Source organism: Chlorocebus sabaeus, chromosome 26 (genome assembly GCF_047675955.1).
Source record: "Chlorocebus sabaeus isolate Y175 chromosome 26, mChlSab1.0.hap1, whole genome shotgun sequence".
NCBI classification, from domain to species: Eukaryota; Metazoa; Chordata; class Mammalia; order Primates; family Cercopithecidae; genus Chlorocebus; species Chlorocebus sabaeus.
Window position 1 is genome coordinate 26,209,835 of NC_132929.1, and position 16,568 is coordinate 26,226,402.

General features: G+C 37.4%; 1 protein-coding gene across 3 annotated transcripts in view; it reads right to left on the bottom strand.

Moving 5' to 3' along the window:
• Positions 1-257: 257 nt before the first annotated feature.
• Positions 258-16,568, bottom strand: part of TRPM7 (transient receptor potential cation channel subfamily M member 7) — a 121,247-nt gene continuing 104,936 nt past the window's right edge. For all 3 annotated transcript variants that reach the window (XM_073012173.1, XM_008016621.3, XM_008016620.3), the window contains 8 exons: positions 15,783-15,833; positions 15,638-15,703; positions 14,759-15,042; positions 14,545-14,627; positions 14,181-14,386; positions 9,480-9,531; positions 9,262-9,368; positions 258-1,761 (listed from right to left, as the gene is read on the bottom strand). In XM_073012173.1, coding sequence (XP_072868274.1) covers positions 1,631-1,761; positions 9,262-9,368; positions 9,480-9,531; positions 14,181-14,386; positions 14,545-14,627; positions 14,759-15,042; positions 15,638-15,703; positions 15,783-15,833 — 980 coding nt within the window. In that variant the 3' untranslated portion in view covers positions 258-1,630. The remainder of the gene's footprint in view (positions 1,762-9,261; positions 9,369-9,479; positions 9,532-14,180; positions 14,387-14,544; positions 14,628-14,758; positions 15,043-15,637; positions 15,704-15,782; positions 15,834-16,568) is intronic.

The following is a 16,568-nucleotide window of genomic DNA, read 5'->3' on the forward strand; positions in this document are numbered from 1 at the left end:
CAGTGGTAAGAAAAAGTGTAGCTACTATTATAATCCTGTGAAAATAAAATCAATAGACAGCCCATATTGCCCTTTTTTGGCCTAACAAAAAACAGATTTCTAAGAAGACAGTAAGAAATGAGTATTAATTTAAACATTGTACAAGATAGGATATCAAAAACATAGGTATATAAATGGTTCATTTAAAAAAACTGATACTCAAATTGATACCCTGAAAATGTCAGATTTTTTCAGAATGATTAAACTCACTAAACATCTGTAAACAATAATAAATTTATTTCATTTCTTTTAAAGATTTAATGATATACAAAATGTATATATCTTTAGTAATACACTTTTTTCTCCCCACCCCCAATCAATATTAAACACTATTTAAACAGCTTATCATCTCTTGCCTTGTCTGTATCTATGAGATACACTACTGAGTACAAATAAGCTTTATACTGCTCCCTTCCAAATAAAAATTAAAATTAGTACCAAGGAAACAAGAAGGAAAAAAAAGGAAAAAAAATTAAAGCATAAAACTTGGATGAAAAGCTTTTCTTGTTATTGTTGAATATTCAACAATATCTGGGGTTGTTAAATTACATTTTATTGGCATAAGGTTGCACTGCAATCTGCCAGTATCACATAATGATAATCCAACTGAATTAATTTCTTAAGTACCACAAACAGCATTCATGTTCAAATGTTCCAACACAATTTTAAATATATGCAAGAGTTCATGTTTACATTCTGATTTGATATAACAATCAATAAAATCTTTGGAGAAGTAAGTTCTGTGTTGTCACTATTGATATAAATAGAGAAAAAGTACTTTAACTTTCCTCACAAGGTAACTTCCCTTGATGAGTGAGTTAGATTTCTCCTTTTATAATTTAGGTTATATATCAGTTTACCATGGCTTTCTTCTACTTAACAGTGACTTGATAAAACAATGTTTAAAAAACCCAATTAACACTTTCACACAATTTGGGTTCTATTTAACAAAAAACTGGCTCTATCTTTAAATATGGAGCCTAACCCTGATTCATAAATATCATCCCTCTTGAAAATGGTCTTTAGTTCAGGCTTCTTATACCTCTGTGAACCTAGAATTAGAAGAAGTCATTTCACTTCCCGTGCCCAGTAAGCATCTAGCTGGGAACCAGTGACATCATCACTGAACGCACTAAATACACTGAGGAAAATTTTGACTGCCATTTAACCAAAAGGCTGAGTGATTTCTTCATTTCCCTACTTGAATGGCAACAAACCAGTTGCCAGTAAAATCTGCATGGACATCTACCTTTGGTTAATGGTATTGTACCACATAAGAGAGAGCATCACCCTCATCAGAACAAAGTCAAATGAGATCCTCTGCTATATAAAGAGCCCTTTAAAAAGTTATAAATACTAATTATCAATTACCTTTAAAATTTCTCAGCTGCCAGCTCTATCCTATAGGGAATTTCTGACTGATTAGTTTAATCAGGTCAAAAGAATATTGACCTTTTAACAGTGCTGGAGTCAGCAAATTCAACTTGCATACACCTTTCTATATTACCAAACAATTTCCTCCTGAGGGAAAAATGACACAGTAACATTTCTATGAGGTGCAGGCAAAACCAATGATTTAGTAATATTAATATTATAACATCAGACGAACAGAATTAGTTGATTCTGATTCTTTGGTGGAATTTCCAGGCTGAAGATTCAAATCTGAAGGCTCATCCTGAGGAAATATAATTTTATCAGGCGTATAATCATTCCTCTTCAGATCTACATTGAACACCCACAATAATTAAAAAAAAAAAGAGAGAGAAAAGAAAAAAGTTAGTATTTCTTAGAAATGGAGAATTAGGAACATTTTTTTTTCTTTTCTTTTTGAGATGGAGTTTTGCTCTTGTTGCCCAAGTTGGAGTACAATGGTGCGATCTCAGCTCACCGCAATCCCCACCTCCCAGGTTCAAGCGATTCTCCTACCTCAGCCTCCCGAATAGCTGGGATTACAGGCATGCACCACCATGCCCAGCTAATTTTTTGTATTTTTAGTAGAGACAGGATTTCGCCATGTTGGTCAGGCTGGTCTCGAACTCCCATCCTCAGGTGATCCACCTGCCTCGGCCTTCCAAAGTGCTGGGATTATAGGTGTGAGCCACCGTTCCCGGCTGAATTAGGAATATTTTCTAATCAATTTTTCTCCAAATATGTCAGACTTGTTTTCCATTAGGTTGTTATAAATTCAGTAGTCACCAAATTTATACACATAAAAATAAAGTCATTCATTCATTCAACAAATAATTACATATTGACCATAAGTCAGAAACTCATGTAGGCGTGGGAATGTAGAAGTGAACAAACCAGACAAGGTCCCTGACTTCAGTGAGTTTATATTCTAGTGGGTGACAAAAAAATAAGCAAACAGAAAAATAACAGAATTATAAGCAGTAAAAAGTGCCTTGAAGGCAGGGTGCAGTGGCTCATGCCTATAATCCCAGCACTTTGAAAGGCCAAGGTGGGAGAATCATTTGAGGTCAGGAGTTCAAGAGCAGCCTGGCCAACATGGTGAAGTCTTTCATCTCTACAAAAAATACACAAATTAGCCAGGTGTGGTGGTGTGTCCTGTTGTCCCACCTACTCAGAAGGCTGAGGTGAGAGGATTGTTTGAGCCCCAGGAGGCAGAGATTGCAATGACCCAAGATAATGCCACTGCACTTCAGCCTGGGCGGCAGAGTGAGATTCTGTCTCAAAACAAAAATAAAATAAGTGCCCTGAAGAAAATAGTGTAGTGATTTATAGTGAGGGACAGATGGAAGATGGTATAGGGTGATTCTTTCAAACAGGTCTGGGCAGGAAAGCCAGAGGAAGAGATTTGAGTAAATACCTGAATATTGAGAAGTGAACTATCAAAGCTCTAGGAGGAGTGTTCTAGGCAGAGGGAGGGTTAACTGCAAAGACTGTCAGAAGGAAATGGACTTAGCGTGCTTTGAGAATGGTAAGAAGACAGGGTGGCTTCTGCAAGGTGAACGAGAGGAAAACTATTAGAAATTGAGCTCAAGCAGCAGTTAATGGTCCAAGATTGTCAGCTACAGCTTGTGGGCCAAATCTGGCCTGCTGCCTGTTTTTGTAAGTAGTTTTACTGGAATGCAGTCACACTCATTTGTTTACAGTCTATGGTTATTTCCGCACCACGATGGTAGAATTGGGTAGCTGGGACAGACCACATGGCCCTACAAAGCCTAAAATATTTGCTACCTTGCCCTTTACAAAAGTTTACTGATCTTTATTTAAAAGATACAAGCTATGATGAGAAGTACAGATACAATACAAATCCACTGGAAGGTTTTAAGTAGTCTCAAGAGAGAAACATCATCAGATTTGTTTCAAGAACTATTCTGATGACTATGAAAAGTCTTGTGAGATAATGGGTGGCAGCAGTCCAGGAAACAGGGTGCTAGCCATGAAGACAGAGAAGAGCAGATGAATTCTAGGGAGATTTCAGAATTAGAACAGACAGAATTTGATGAATTGGCTATGAAGGGCAAGGGAAAAGGAGGATTGGATAGCTTTAGGTTTTGGGCTTGAGCAATTGGGTAACCATTAATGAGATGGGGAAACAGAGTTCTATGTAGGGTGGGAGATGTAAATCAAGAATTTTGGATTGGACACGTTACTAAAGATGCTTTATAGCAAGTCTGCCCGATCCTCGGCCCACAGGCCACATGCAGCCCAACACAAGTTCATAAACTTTCCTACAACATGATGGCATTTTTTGCAATTTTTTTTAAAAGCTCATCAGCTATGGTAGTGATAGTGTATTTTATGTGTGGCCCAAGACAATTCTTTTTTCTTAGATAAGGTCTTGTTGTTGCCCAGGCACAAGTACAGTGGCACGATCTCGGCTCACTGAAACCTCCACCTCCCGGGTTCAAGTGATTCTTGTGCCTCAGCCTCACCAAGTAGCTGGAATTACAGGCCTGTGACACCACACATGGCCAATTTTTATATTTTCAGCAGAGACTGGGTTTTGCCATATTGGCAAAGCTGGTTTTGAACTCCTGGCCTCAAGTGATCTGCCCACTTCGGCCTCCCAAAGTGCTGAGGTTATAGACATGAGCCATGGTGCCTGCCCAACAATTTTTCTTCCAATTTGGCCCAGGGAAGCCAAACGGTTGGACCCCTCTGCTTCAGCCTGGGTGGCAGAGTGAGACCCTGTCTCAAAAAATAAAATAAAATAAAATAGTGTCCAAATAGAAATATAGGTAGCTAAACAGAAACAGGAGCTTGGGAAATAAGTCTCCAGATAAATTTGCTATGATCAGTATATAACCATATTTATAGGTATGGGATAGGAAGAAATCACTTAAGAAGTTAGGACATATATGAAAATAGTTGCAGAACTGGAAATAATGCAGTAACATCAACATTATAAACTAACCAAATCATGCATAAACATATATATGTATGTTTCTTTCTATTGCCTCAAAAAAAAAAGATACATGTGCAGAACATGCAGGTTTGTTACATATGTATATGTGTGCCATGGTGTAAACCCTTATATTTTTATCTCCATATAAAACATAACTGATACTCAGAATATAAACTAATTTTTTATTTTTTAAAAAATAAAAATATTTGACCTCACTGAATCATAAACTGTTAATTTTAATCTAAGAAACAGCCTATATTAAATAATCCAAACACATATTTGCAAATACATTAATTATTTTTGATAAATTTTAAATTCAAGACTATATCAGTATGGCTTTAGGGAATACAAGCTAATCTGCAATTACTGTACAAAGAACAGTGGAAACACAATTATAGCTCATCTTAATTATGTTGTTAACTAGTAAGTGTATCAATGAGCAAGTCATCTCAACTTTAATTATATAATCCAGAAAATGAAGGATCTGGGCCAGACTGCTTTTTTTTTTTTTTGAGATGGAGTCTCACTCTTGTCTCGCAGTGGTGTGATCTCTGCTCACTGCAACCTCTGCCTCTAGGATTCCAGCAATTTGCCTGCCTCAGCCTCCCAAGCAGCTGGGATTACAGGCACCCACCACCACGCCCGGCTAATTTTTGTATTTTTAGTAGAGATAGGATTTCACTATGTTGGCCAGGCTGGTCTCGAATTCCTGACCTCAAGTGATCTGCCCTCCTCGGCCTCCCAAAGTGCTGGGATTACAATGATGAGCCACCGTGCCGGCTTAAAAAATGGAAACTGTTTAAATTTAAAATAAAATCAACAACCTAATTGTATGCTGTCTACAAGAAACCCACCTTAAACATAATTATATATAGATGTGTGTGTGTATGTTTTGAAAAAAAGATTGGCTAAAAGTATATGATGAAAACATTAATCAAAAGATAGTTGGAGTGGTTAGAAAAAGCATACCTCAAAATAAGGAAAATTACCATGATATTATTAATACACAATGATAAAATAATCAATTCACCAAGAAGACATTAACAATAGTAAATGTGTATGCATCTAAGAACAACACCTCAAAACACATGAAGGAAAAACCGATAGAACTGAAAAGCAAGACAGACAAATCCAATTATACTTGGAGACCTCCTTTCTAGTTAATCAATAGAACTAATACACAGAAACCAGCAAGGATATAAGAAATCTGAACACTAGCAACAAACTTTCCTTAATTAATATTTACAGAATACTCCATCCAACAATAGCAGAATATATATTACTTTCCAAAGCACATGGAATGATCAGAGACCATAAACTTTTTTTTTTTTTTTTTTTTTTGAGACAGAGTCTTGCTCTGTCGCCCAGGCTAGAGTGCAGTGGTGCGATCTTGGCTCATTGCAACCTCTGTCTCCCAGGTCCCAGTGATTCTCCTGCCTTCGCCTACTGAGTAGCTAGGATTACAGGCACCCACCACCACATCCAGCTAATTTTTGTATTTTTTAGTAGAGACGGGGTTTCACTGTGTTGGCCAGGTTGGTCTCGACCTCCTGACTTCAGGTGATCCACCCACCTCGGCCTCCCAAAGTGCTGGGATTACAGGTGTGAGCCACCAAACCCAGCTCCATAAACCTGTAAGGTTAAAAAAAAATTTAATTGAAATAGTACAAAGTATGTTTCTTTTATAATAGAATTAAGAAAGATATCAATAAAAGACATTTGGAAAACTTAAAAGTAAGAACTAAACAAGACACTTCTAAACAATCCATACACTGAAGAGGAAATAACAACTGAAATTATAACTATTTTAAAGTAAATAAAAATGAAAATAAAATATACCCAAATTTGAGGGATGGAGCTAAAACAATGCTTAGAGGGAAAATTATAGCACTAAATCTCTTGTTAGAAATAAAGATCTGAGGCCAGGTGTGGTGGCTCACGTCTGTAATCCCAGCACTTTGGGAGGCTGAGGCAGGCAGATCACGAGGTCAAGAGATCAAGACCATCCTGGCCAACATGGTGAAACCCTGACTCTACTAAAAATACAAAATTAGCTGGGTGTGGTGGCATGCACCTATAGTGCCAGCTACTCAAGAGGCTGAGGCAGGAGAATCATTTGAACCTGGGAGGTGGAGGGTGCAGTGAGCAGAGATTACGCCACTGCACTCCAGCCTGGCGACACAGTGAGACTCCATCTCAAAAATAAATAAATAAATAAAATAAAGATCTGAGAATCAATAATCTAAGTTTCTACTTTAATAAACTAGAAAAAGAACAAACTAAACCTAAAGCTAGTATAAACATGGAAATAATAAAAAGAATAAATCAAATAAATTTAAAACAGAAAAGCAATAGAGTAAAACAATAAAAACGAAAACTGATTCTTTAAAGGTATCAATAACACTGGTAAACCTCTAGCCAGGCTGATCAAGAAACAAACAGCACAGACAAAAACTGCGATAGGGAAAAAGAGGATTTGCCACAGACCTAACGGGTATTAAAAAGATAGTAAGGTAACAGCATAAACAACTTTATGTCCCCAAATTTGACAATTAAAAAGAAACAGACCAATTCCTTAAAAGACACAAACTACCAAAACTCACTCAAGAAGAATTTGATAATCAACAGTCCTATCTGTATTAAAGAAATTAAATGCTTAGTTTTAAGACCATGTGACAAAGAAAACTTCAGGCCAAGATGGTTTGACTGGACAATCCTATCAAACATTTATGGTAGGGACAATATCAATTCTATACAATCTATTCCCGAAAATAGAACTTTTAAAATAAGTATTATCCTAATACTAAAAGAAAACAAACATAGTGCCCCATAAAACAAACCTACCACAGACCAATATTCTTCATGAACACAGAAGCAAAATCCTCAACATATTATTAAAAACTGAATCTAACAATAAATAAAAAAGATATTTATCACAACAAAACGTGGTTTGTCCTAGGAATGCAAGACTGGCTCAACATTAAAAAAATAAACTGATGTAATACACTATATTAACCTATTAAAGGAGAAAAACCACATGATCATACCAAAAGATGCAGGAAAAAACCATCTGACGAAATTCAATATCCATTCAAGATAAACATTCTCAAGAAACAAGGAGTAGAAGGAAATTTCTTCGGCCTTATAAAGTGCATCTACAAAATCCTTACAGTTAACATCATCTTAATGGTGAAAAGACAGAATGCTTTCCCTTAACATCAGAAACAAAGCAAATATGTTGACCCTCACTACACGCATTCTATACTGTGCTGGAAATCCTTGCCGGTGCAAAAAGTCAAGGAAAAAAAAAAAGATACTACAGGTTGAAAAGAAACTGTCTTTACTGTCTACACAAAAAAATCCCAAGAAGTCTATTACGAAAAGTTCCTACAAAAGGGAGTTAAGCAAGGTTGCAGGGACATAAGCTCAAAAAAAAAAATGGTATTTCTGTATACTAGCAATAAATAAAAAACAAATTTAAAAAAATAGTACCATTTACATACCTAATAATGCTTATTACATGGCTAGGACTAAATATCTCACAAAACCAACTCGTTAAGTCCTCAAAAAATCCTTGGTGATGGAGGTATTCTCTGGAGCCATGCATACTGGCTCTCAAGTCTAAGCTCCTAACTACTACATTACTGGTCATACAAAGTGGGACTTTCAAAAATACACAAGGGCTGGGCATGGTGGCTCATGCCTGTAATCCTACACTTTGTGAGGCCGAGGCAGGTGGATCACTTAAGCCCAGGAATTTGAGACCAGCATGGGTGACATGGCAAAACCCCATCTCTACAAAAAAAGAAAAAGAAAAATTAGCCAGGTGTTGTGGCACGTGCCTGTAGTCTCAGCTACGTGGGAGGCTGAGGTGGGAGGATAACTTGAGCCTGGGAGGTGGAAGTTGCAGTGAGCTGAGATCGCACCACTGAACTCGAGCCTGAGCAACAGAGTGAGACCCTGTCTCAAAAACAAACAAACAGCTCAAGGGTGGGCCCCAGGCATGTGTAATTTTTTTAAAAATTTAATTTTTAAAAGAGACAGGGTCTCACTATGTTGCCCAGGCTGAAGAAGGTACTACAGCTTTGAACTCCTGAGCTCAAGCGATCCTCTGGTATCAGCCTCCTGAGTAGCTGGGACTACAGGCATGTGTCACTGCTCCTGGCAGGGTAATTTTTTTAAAGTTCCACAGGGGACTATGATGCACATCAAAGAGAGACAACCACGGGTTTGTGCTTTAACTTATGATTAAATAATAACTTGTTATTCACCACATACAAAGATGTTAATATCATGAGACAATATATTTACAGTTCCTGTTTCTGCTTGATCAAACAGCCTTTTCTCAATTCTTCCACAAGGCTAACTTGAAAGTCTATTCATTCTCCAAGTAAAGGCAAATATGTTAGTTTCCCAGGATCATTCCCTGACCTGGGTTTGAGTTAAGGGACCTGCTTACATGTTCTATAGCACTCTGTTCTGTTTTTTCGTCTCTCTTGGCATTTATCGGTCCTGTAATTCCCTGCTAGTCTTGTCAATATTCAACATTAGGCTAAACTCCATGAGGGCAGGGACATACCTGTCTGGTTCGATATTCTACTTTCAACACCTAGCACAATTCCTGGCATTCTGCAGACACATAATGCATTAAATGAATGAACTTTGTATAAAGAAAAAAGAACACACAGATTCATTTATAACCAACAATATGTATTTGCAAAGGAGCTGCTGAAGCTGGCACAATTAGAGACCATTACATTAAACCTTTGTACCTCTGGCCTTATGAGGTACTGTAGAAACCAAGTTTCGTTAACAATTTATATGTTACAACTGATTAAGAAATTTTTTACCTGGAAGTTTAAGTTTTCTACAGCAAGAATTACAGTGATGTTTTGCTCTGAAGTTTTTAATTGCATCTTCTCCTAGATTTGCTGGGCCAAAAACCATATCACAGGATCTGCAGAATTGGTAATTAAAACAAAAACAACAACAAAAAAAGGGACAGTTTATGCAGGTACAACTGTAAAATGTGAAATTATGCCTTAATGAAATAGTTAAAACTTATTACCTCTTTTCTTCTGCTTTTATCACAGATGGGTCAGTCAAATTTTCACCAACACCTTTGTATATGTATATAAAAAAGACAAATAATTTACATTATATAATTGACACAAACACTGACATCTGCATAATAAAAATCATCTTAAGAGATGTTATAGTATCGCCAATCATTATGTTAAACTATTCAAAGGAGTGTAGTTCTTCTCTTTTGATATTTCATACCTTGATTTATGACCCTGGCATTCTACCAGGGAGAGGCATAGCTCCTTGTAATGTGAATAAGAGTTAAACATCAGAGTTGGTAGGTAGGCATATAAGTTCCTTATCCTACAGTGCCAAGTATGCAAATACCTCCTGGTAAAAGGTCTGGTCAATCTGCCCTTGTTTCATCTTAGTTAGCAAAAAACAATTTGGTACATAAAGGAATAATCCATAGGACTCTAAATGTTTGGGATTGGCCAGGCGCAGTGGCTCCGCCTGTAATCACAGCACTGTGGGTGGCTGAGGTGGGTGGATCACCTGAGGTCAGGAGTTTGAGACCAGCCTGACCAACACGGTGAAACCTCATCTCTACTAAAAATACAAAAAAAAAAGTTAGCCGGGCGTAGTGGGGAGCTCCTGTAGTTCCAGTTCCTTTGGGGAGGCTGAAATGGGAGAATTGCTTGAACTCAGGAGGCGGAGGTTGCAGTGAGCCGAAACTGTACTACTGCACTTCAGCCTGGGCAACGGAGTGAGATTCGTCTCAGAAAAGTGTTTGGGATTTAAGGGAAAAAAACACACACATTAATACATATCACATTTTCTTGCAAAACATTCATGTAACATAAAGAGTAAGATTGTGAAAATCTTTCTTCACCTCCAACCCTCTCCAGAAGTATGATTAAATCCTTCCAGTCTCTCATATATTCATGTGTGTATATATAAACACATACACACACACACAAACACCTACTGATATTTTGAATAATCACAAATATTTAACCCATTAGAACAAAATCTAATAAAATGGTTTAATTTCACAAAAGGAAAAACCAGAATTAAAACATGATACTATTTTCCATCCAATAGAATGGCAAACATTAAGAATATTAAATACTGGAAAGACTGTAGAGAAGCGGGAACTTCCATAGAATGCTGAGTATGATTTCTGATAAGCTTTTGGGAAAATAATCCGGCAGTCGTTATTAAAATTAAAATTGGGCTGGGCGCAGTGGCTCACACCTGTAATCCCAGAACTTTGGGATGCCGAGGTGGGTGGATCACGAGGTCAGGAGATCGAGACCGTCTTGGTGAACATAGTGAAACCCCGTCTCTACTAAAAACACAAAAAAATTAGCCGGGCGTGGTGGTGGGCGCCTGTAGTTCCAGCTTCTAGGGAGGCTGAGGCAGCAGAATGGCGTGAACCCGGGAGGCGGAGCTTGCAGTGAGCCGAGATTGCGCCACTGCACTCCAGCCTGGGCGACAGAGCAAGACTCCATCTTAAAAAAAAAAAAAAAAAAAAAAGAAAGGAACTTACTTCATGGAAATAAAAGTAGCAGTGCATGAGTATGGTTTGCTGCAAGCACTGTTTGTAGAAGCAAAAAACTAAAAGTAGAGTGAATATCTATCAACACAGATGTAAATCATGCTATAGCTGCTACACTATAGACTATCATGCAGCTACTAAAGAAATAACTCTAGAAAATGTCCATGATATACTGTTAGGCAGACAAAAAAAGTGAAAAAAAAAAAAAATTCTCATGATACCAGTTGGGGTAAAACCAGCACAACAAAACAAAATAACAAAAAAGAGGGAAAAAAGTCTCCATTTGTGTTTATGTCTTCACAGAAGTAGAGAATAAAAAAGATGGGAACATTTTGTTCTTTACATATTGCTACATTGTTTAACTTGTAGTGATCATCTAAGATATTCCTATGTAAAAATTATTCAATAAACATTATGTTGAGATGGAATCTACTCGGTCTCGGTGAAGATGCTGTGAACATTCTTCAAATCACAAGGGATTTAGAATATCACATAAACTTTGTTGATAAAGCAGTAGGGTTTGAGAGGGTTCACTCCAATATTGAAAGAAGTTCCACTGTGGGTAAAATGCTATCAAATGGCACTGTGTGCTACAGAAAAATCTTTCATGAAAGGAAGAATCAATCAATGAGGCAAACCTCATTGTGGCCAGACGGTGGTTCATGCCTGTAATCCTAGCACTGTGGGAGGACTGGTTGAGGCCAGGAGCTCAAGACTAGCCTGACCTACCTAGTTAGACACTCATCTCTACAAAAAATTTTTAAAATTAGCTGTGTGCAGTGACGTGAGCTTGTAGTTCCAGTTACGCAGGAGGCTGAGGCAGGAGGATAGGCTTGAGCCCAAGGAGTTGGAGGTTGCAGTGAGTTGTGATTGAGCTACTGCACTCCAGCCTGGGCAACAGAAAGAGACCCTGCCTCTATTTTTAAAAAAAGAAAGAAAAAGAAATTGCTGCAGTCATCGCAAACTTCGGCAACTACCAGTTAGTTAGCAGTCATCAACATGGAGGCCAAACCCTTCACCAGGAAAAAGATTACAACTTGATGAAGGCTTAGATGATTCTTACTATTTTTTAACAATAAGGTATTTTTAAATTAAGGTACGTACACTGTTCTTCATGCACAATGCCATCACACACTGTAGACTACAGTATAGTGTAAACATAACTTTTATATGTACTGCAAATCCAAAAAATTCATGTGACGTGCTTTATTGCAATATTTTGCTTCATTGCAGTGGTCTGGAACTGAGCCTGCAGTATCTTTAATGTATGCTTGTAATTTTTAAACCTAATTGGATTGGCCTACCTCGTAATGGACATCAGAGAGTTTTTCACTACATACACCACCATAATCATTTTTTTTTTTGAGACGGAGTCTCACTCTGTCGCCCAGGCTGGAGTGCAGTGGCCGGATCTCAGCTCACTGCAAGCTCCGCCTCCCGGGTTTACGCCATTCTCCTGCCTCAGCCTCCCGCGCCTGCCACCTCGCCCGGCTAGTTTTTTTTTTTGTATTTTTTTAGTAGAGACAGGGTTTCACCGTGTTAGCCAGGATGGTCTCGATCTCTTGACCTCATGATCCGCCCGTCTCGGCCTCCCAAAGTGCTGGGATTACAGGCTTGAGCCACCGCGCCCGGCCCTTAATCATTATTATAAAGGCATGAACTACTGAAAAAAGCATAGTTGTTTTTACATAGATTTTCATTCTTGAGCTGAATCAATACCTGTTTGCTTTTCAACAAATCTTTTATATTTATACCTGTACACTAAAGAGTCACTGAGTAATAAACATTCTAAACAATTGTTCTCATGTGATTTAAAATCTGGTCTGTGTTTACATTTGAAATTAAGTCTGCTCTTCAGGAAGAAAAATTATGGAAGCCATAATGAAGAGAAGAGCTGGCAACTTGCTCAATTTAACTTTCCTTTGACCCAGTGTGAAGCTCAGCAGACATTACTCCAAGCAAACCTGCCCTCTTGCAGTCACCATTTCTTTTTTTTCTTTCATATGTATGACACAGTCTATCTGCTAAGATGGCTATGAGCAATTTTTTCCTCTATAGATGCATGTGGTTCTACCCATCAACTGCTGAATCTACTTCACCTCCCCTTGAATTTGGACTACCCTTATAAGTTGCCTTGATCAGTAAAATGGGGCAGAAGGCATCTCAGCCTGTCCTGGGCCTAGCTTTCAGAGTTTCTGCCTTCTCTCTAGAAGCAGCCAGCTGCTATGTAAGAAGTCTAAATACCTGAAACTACCATGCTCTGAGCAAGCCCAAGCTGGCTAGCCATGTGGACAGAGAACACTGAAGAACTGAGGAATTTAGCTGACAGTGAACAGAGACCTCAGACATTTGACTCCAGTCAAGCTGTTCAATGTCTCCAGCCATTTCAGCCTTTTGAGGTGACGGCAGAGAAGAGATATTCCCATTCTATCTCATCCAAATTTTTGAATGAAAGAACTATAAGGAAATAAAATGGCAGTTGTTTTAAATACACTAAATTTTTAGGTAGTTTAGTTCACAGTAACAGGTAACATATAAACACCAGGAACAATAGAGATATTTGTTATTTTTAAAGAAACAGTCTTTATACTTTTGAAATACTAGACTGCATATCTTAGAAGAGGGAATTTTTACATGTTTTTGCTTATCAAAACATCTGTATTATCTTAACAATAATTAAGATAGCCAGGCCGGGCGTGGTGGCTCACGCCTGTAATCCCAGCACTCTGGAATGATGAGGCGGGCAGATCACAAAGTCAGAAGTTCAAGACCAGCCTGGCCAACATGGTGAAACCCTGTCTCTACTAAAAATACAAAAATTAGCTGGGCGTGGTGGCAGGTGCCTGTAATCCCAACTACTCGGGTGGCTGAGGTAAGAGAATTGCTTGAATCTGGGAGGCAGAAGTTGCAGTGAGCTGAGATTGCACCACTACACTCCAGCCTGGGCGACAAAGCAAGACTCTGTCTTGGCGGCGGGGGGCGGGGGAACAAAAAAAAAGATAGCCAGATTCTATTACTCAAGGCCTTGATGGCTATATGCTATGACTGTGATTAACTTGCTTTTTTATAGCTTCTATTGGCCTAAGATTTTATCTATCTATAAATTAGCAGATTCTGTATAACATATGAATAGGTGAGAACCTACTGCAGAATTTCACCTTAGCAATATTTTAATAAATTTACCTTGTAAATCAAGTACCAGTAACTCTCCTCTTGTATATTCATAAGTCCAGTGGCTAAAGGCTAACATGATCTCTTCCAGAGTATTAGTTGGAATAATCTCATCTCCATTATTATTGTTGTATTTTCTAAACTCTCCAGTCATACATTCTTCCACAGCAAACCACTGTCCTGCTGAATGGCAATACAGCAGGAAAACTTCAAGGAACCTTATAAAAAATAGTTACAAATATTACTAGCAGTTTTGTTAATAAAATTCTAAATGATCTACAAAATGGATAATTAAATATTCAATATCAAAAATGAAGGTCAAAAGGGACTGCTATCCATATAATAAAAGATCCCAGAAAAAAAATTAAAGATTTACCTTGGAGAATATGGTATGGATTTGGGTTTCATTTGATTAAAGGCAAATGTAAGCTTTTGTGCTGCTCTCTGTTGTTGAATTTCCTGTAAAAGAGGGGTGGGGAGAACCCTTGTTTAATATTTAAACTAAGATTATATTTGGCTTATTGATATTTCAGAAGTTAAAATATAAAGCTTAAATTATGTTCCACTATTAAACATTCACTGACACTTACTCTCAGACAGAGATGCAGAACTGTATCTTCTTTATAAATACTTGACCATGTATTAACCACCTCTGGAAGAAAAGATTTGATAATATAAAGATGCCCTGATTTGAGGATATCATGTTCTGACCAGGTACACTGTACTTTGACAGCTCTTCGTAAACCTCCTCCCATCTCCTCTTTGCTTAAAAACTCTATTTTGGCACAGAGGCCTAGTTGTGACCAAGAAGACATGCTGTTATTTAATATGTTGGGTGAACTCTCTTCCAAACGATACACTGTGACAGGCTCCCCTGCAACATAAATGGAAACAGTTTAAGATTAAATTATGACTTTTTAAAAACAACAAAGTAAAATAAAAATTAGCAGGCATTTTTGATTAAATAAGGAACAGAAGATAAAATGGACCAAGATGTAGTTTTATAAAAAGAAATGTAATAGCAAGAGGTAAGAAATCAAGGATATTTTCATAATATCTTTGAATTCATGTATAATGTTAAGCACTTTTGAAATTCTGAGCATTTTAGAGAAAACCTTTAAAAAAGCAACTGAAATTCTACACACTTCTGAATTAAACTTAGAAGTTAGAGCTATCTGTTTCATGGACACTGTGATGTCAATTTATATACATTACCAGATAGTGGATCAAGAACTTTTTAGAATTAGAATATATTGTTGCTTCTGAATATGCCAGTAATGGAGAAATTCAACACTTCTGATGCTTCCCTTCTTCTATTCAAACATACCTCACCCTTGTAGTAGTCAGATTAAGATTTTATTTGAAATTGATACTTCTTAATGTAATCCCACCCACATTCTATATTATAGCTAAAAATCATTAAAGGGTTAATTTTCACTTTTATTTATTTCTTTAATTTTTGGATTTACCTCTTGGAGGCACAGGTGTAAATGGAATGCTCTGTGATAACCTCATCAAGTTATTTCTTTCCACAGCTGCATAAAAATGAGAGAGAAATAATGAAATCCGTAAAGGTTCAAAATACTATTAAATTTTGTTTTTAATATTACTGACCTGAATAATAGTAATTTGTATCCATAGCCGGCTTAAATGGAGAAGTGAGACCTAGAATGGCAAAAACAAATGAGACCATTTAAAAAGTACTAGTACAGCAAAAATTTTAACCTGGATATTCTCATAAAATCATTTTCAATTTCCATCATGTAACTGTTCCTCACAAAAACAGAAAAAATTAGGGATAAAATATGTCCCCTGTGCTATATTACCCTGTTTCGTTATGCCAGATTAGTGAGAGCTGTGCATTTAGATACCCACAAGTGAAGACCACATTATGCTGCACACTATCCTAACTCCTGCCATAAACTCACTCTTCCCATACCTCCCACTCAAAAAGAAAAATCTCTCTTTGATTCTGATGTTTGGGGGTTGAGGACTGTAGCCATGTAACTATTTTAGCAGGTCTACCATGAGAAGATGAATTTCTGGAATGTGAAACATACCCATCAAAAGCCCTTTCCCCATCTTTTTTGTTGTGTGTGTGGAATTGACCTTTAAATGTAGCAAGAAGACAAAGACAAGTCAAATCTGCTTTGTGCTAAGTTTCTAGAACACAAATAAAAAGAAACCTACTGTCTTGCAGGAAAAGGAAGTTAGCCAACAGTTTTAATACTGTGTAATAAACATAAAAATATACTGTAAAATGTGCATATACACATACATGTGTACACATATTGTAAGACTATATAGAAGGAGTACCTAATGCCTTTTGGTTGAGAAGACATCAAAGGCTATCTCAGAGTAAGAGAAGGGGGAAAATAGAGTATTTTGCAGGTACTGGTG